The 4,387-nt window shown below is 37.5% G+C and overlaps 1 protein-coding gene across 1 annotated transcript; it reads right to left on the reverse strand.

The window, feature by feature from the left end:
- Positions 1–1,063: 1,063 nt before the first annotated feature.
- On the reverse strand, positions 1,064–1,761 carry LOC129765666 (uncharacterized). The gene is made up of 2 exons (XM_055766077.1): positions 1,165–1,761; positions 1,064–1,099 (listed from the first exon to the last, which is right to left on the reverse strand). The coding sequence occupies exons 1-2, from the start codon at positions 1,759–1,761 to the stop codon at positions 1,064–1,066; spliced, it is 633 nt and encodes a 210-aa protein (XP_055622052.1).
- Positions 1,762–4,387: the final 2,626 nt, after the last annotated feature.

Below are 4,387 nucleotides of genomic sequence, written 5' to 3' on the forward strand. Positions count from 1 at the left end.
CTCCAAGTGAAAAAGGTGCTTAAAGAAGCTGAACAAATCGCTAGATCGATACATGTTTCGTTGCCATTAGTTGGATTTAATCGTGTTCCTCTTCCATCATTGAAAATATTTAGATCGAATTGAGTTATAAGTTTGGCGATCATTTTACCACGGGGGGACGAAAATTTTGATCCCCAAACCATATTATGAGCATTAAAATCACCGAGGACAACGAATGGCTTCGGTAATTGTTCAATCAGCTTAACAAGATCATCATATAGGATGTGTTCATTTGGAGGAAGATAAATGTTACATAATGTGAATTTGAATGGATATAGTATTTCGACAACGACCGCTTGTAATTGAGTGTCTATATTCACACTTTGCGAGACAAAATTAGATCTAACTAATGTCAATACTCCACCACGTGCTCTATCGTTATCAGATGCAAAGTCACATCTGTGAAGATCGAAATTTCTAAAAGATGCTATATTGCTGTGTTTTAGATGGGATTCTTGTAGACAAATTATCATCGGACGATATTGAGCATCCAAGAGTTTGATTTCCTGCAAGCTATTAAAAAAACCATTGCAGTTCCACTGCAAAATTGAATTTTTACAATCCATCACTAGAGAGAGAGCAATTATGATCGGATGTTCTACTACAACTACTCAAGGATGACTGAGTACCTCTCATTTTTTTTGTGTTTATCTCATATTCGTTTCGTTCATTCGAAGATTGAGAGAGAGGACGAGAATTTTTTTCAACTTGATATTCCATACGATTTCTTATATTCTTATCATCGGGTACTAAATCAGTGCACATAGTGCTAGTTGATGCGCGTTGAGAATATTCATGAGATTTTAGTTGTTGTTGTGGTGGAATGGTGTTCTCAGACGTAACTTTCAATTCGTTCTCTGGGCATTTAGTGTTCTCTATCTTCTTAGTTTTCACAACATCACTGTATTTAGTGATGTTGTTGGGAAATCTTATCTTATATAATTTACGAGCCTCCCTAATACTAATATTTTCGGTAACCTTGATTCGCATTATTTCTTGTTCTGTCTCAAATACCTGACATTTGTTAGACCACGATGCGTGCTCTGTAGAACCACAGTTTCTACAGAGAGTTTTTCCCGAACATTGCTCAGATTTGTGACCTGCCTGACAACAGTTGCTACATACCTCTTTCTCCATACAGAACTTGGATGAGTGACCGAATAATTGACATTGGTAGCACCTCATCGGTCTGGGTATGAACAGACGTACACGTAGAACATGGTATCCAACTTTAACAGTCTCAGGGATTCCAGTGGATTTGAACGTAAGAATGAAACTGTTGGTAGGATTCAAGTTACCGTCCCTCTTGCTCATCATGACTTCAATTTTACAAACTCCTTGTTTCTCCAGATCTTCCTCTATTTCCTCTTCAGTAGCGTATCTAAGATCAGCGCATGTAACAATCCCCTTAGATTGATTTAGCTTTGCGTTTTCTTCCACCGCAATTTCCATGTCAAACATTTTTTTGCAGCGGAGAAGCTGATTGGCCTGGTTGATACTAGTAGTTTTTACTAGTAGCGTTCCATCCCTCAGCTTGACGACGTTCAAAGGTTCCCCGCAGATGCTTTTTATACCTTTATGGATGAAAACTGGGCTAACCTTTTCGAAAGACCCATTATTGCGTTTAATGACGACGAATTTCGGACCCTCACGATGGCCTTCGAGCTTAGGAGTCAGTTCGTTTGGTTTTTTCTTCTTTCCTCCTCCTTTTGGAGGGGCCATTGTGCTGAAGAAGTCCCTCTTTGATACGGCTGATGTATCACCGGCTTTCACAGAAACAATAGAAAGTCACTGAACAATGCGTGATATTTATATAATATGAAAAGACTCGTATGACAATTGTATATTCTGAGGAGCGCACTAGAAAAACGTCTTACTCGAACGAGAGTTGAACTGAATATGCAAAAGGACGTGTTGGAGTGGTACGAATCCAACGGGGTCACCTTCGTGCCAAAGGAAATAAACCCGCCCAACGCGCCGGAGCTTCGCCCAATAGAGAAATATTGGGCGATTATGAAGCAGGCCCTCCGGAAGAACCCAAAAGTTGTCAAATCGGAGGCGGACTTCAAGAGAAAACAGGAAGTGGGTTATATCTATGGTATAACCGCAAGGGTGACATAGGACTATCGTTGATTTAGAGATCATTTGTTTGAAGTTGAATCTAAATCCATTCTGAATGAATGAATAAATGAATATTTGGGGGACTTCGAAAACGAGAGCGTTGCGTTGGAGGCACAAGGTTTTATGCATTCAATATAGGATACGAAAAACCTTGTTCTGAAGAATAATCTTCAGAAGCTAACCTGCTAACTGTACTTGATTGACAAATCACAAACCCAAATGTATTATATGGATATTTTATGGATAGAAAACATTAAAATAAACTCTTTCGCTTGAATGTAATATTCAATTCCAAGGGGAACTGGCAGATTATTTTCCAGCAACGATTAGATCATTCCACATTTTCCTCGATACTGGAAGCCCACCAGTGGTTAATACTAACTCGATAACCACCTGTTAATAGTACTTGATTGATAAATATTTGGTCACAGTGTTACATGGATAGAAAACATTCAAATAAACTCTTTCACATGAATGTATTTTTAAATTCCCAGAGGAACTGGCAGATTACTTTCCGGATCTTTCTCGATGCTGAATGGCATCCAAACGGAAAGAATTCCGCGCGTGTATGTGTGTGTATGTGTGTGGCGGCTGCTTTCGCGATCTTCCCGGGGAACCGTTTGTGGGATCACTCCCCTCCTGATGGATTCATGTCTGGCCTAAGGTGCACAAACAGGCTCTTGGTGACACCGTTCATCAGCGCTTTCATGATAAACGAAGAGCTTCACCACAACAGCGACAACATGCTCCAATCGCTGTTCAATTAGAACTGAGTGGATTTCCGAGCTGCGCTCGCTTATATACCGATTGGTGATTTCAATAGCCTGTTTTGAAAGCAATTTTAAGACTATTGAAACAAGTTTTTGGATCAAAAAGTAACAAGTATAGAACGCGTAGAAATTTTATCTTTCGAATGAAGTGTTTATCATACCATTCCGTTCAGTTGTTTAGGAGCTATTAACGCTCAAAATCTCGGTCTCCGGCGTAACGCTTTCGTTTTCGAAACTTTGATTTTACACCCCGGTATAGAAATGAAAGACGTAGTCCTACGTCAAAATGGATTTCTGTTCAAAAAAAAAAACTACAACGTGACGTTGTACAGAACGTTATGGAAGGGGTAAAGAGGAAGGTGCAAGCACACGGGCTTGGGCTCGAAGTATGAATAAAAAGAAACTGCCAAAAGTTGTTTAATAGTTTTTATTTTACTGTCTAAAATTTTCAAAAGGATCGGTCTACTGGGCGAATTTCTACAGCGTTTTTTCCGTGATGCAATTTGATGTGACACACCCTTTATGTAGCATAAATCAGTTCTTGGCACATATTTTCATCTTTAACACTTTGCGGACCGCTCACGAGATTTCTCGTTTTCGCGTTTCTTCTTTACGGACTTGTGTGAAATTAGCGGATAAAAGTTTTTGTTGTGTGCAAGTTTCTGTTCAACGTCTTGCTGGATTTAATGAATAATGAATTATTTCAGTTGAAATAAATTGATTGTTTATCAAGTAACAACCCTCAAAATTATGCTCATAAGAAAGAGAATTGAATCATTCATCTTTCCACGTAATTAATTTTTTTCTTGACGTGACAGAGAAAAGTTATAGACTGAAACGTAAGCATGAATCAATGTGGGAATATAAACAGAATTTTGAAAACCAAAAAAAATTGTTCGAATAGAGTTATCGAAGTTATTCGATAGAGAAATCTTTTACCTATCCTCCAGCTACAATTTTATTAATCGAAAAAAGGTATTAAAAAAGTTATAGGCCAAGTTGTATGGAGAAAATTAATTATTTTAAACAAAATTCAAAAAAAGTTATTTGAAAGGGCCCAAAACACATTCTCGAGATAGTACTTATTCGATAAAGAATATTTGTATCTATCTTTAGCAAAATTTCCATTGGTCGAAATTGGGTCTATGAAAAGTTATAGCTCAAAACCTATACAACATGTTTGGGGAAAATTAATTAATTTAAAGAAAATTTAAAAAGTTATTCGAAAGGACCCCAAACACATTTTTGAGATAATACTCATTGGATAGAGAATACTTTTATCCATTTTGAGCCAAATTTCGTTGGTCGGAAAAGAGTCTGAGAAAAGGTATAGCCCAAAATGTATACAAGTTGTAGGTGGGAAATTAATAAATTTAACGAAAATGGAAATAGAACTTTTTCACACTCGAAAAAAAAATTGAACAAACAGAGTGCGAAGTCGAAATTTTTAGGCAATT

The sequence above is a fragment of the Toxorhynchites rutilus genome, chromosome 2, assembly GCF_029784135.1.
Source record: "Toxorhynchites rutilus septentrionalis strain SRP chromosome 2, ASM2978413v1, whole genome shotgun sequence".
NCBI lineage: Eukaryota > Metazoa > Arthropoda > Insecta > Diptera > Culicidae > Toxorhynchites > Toxorhynchites rutilus.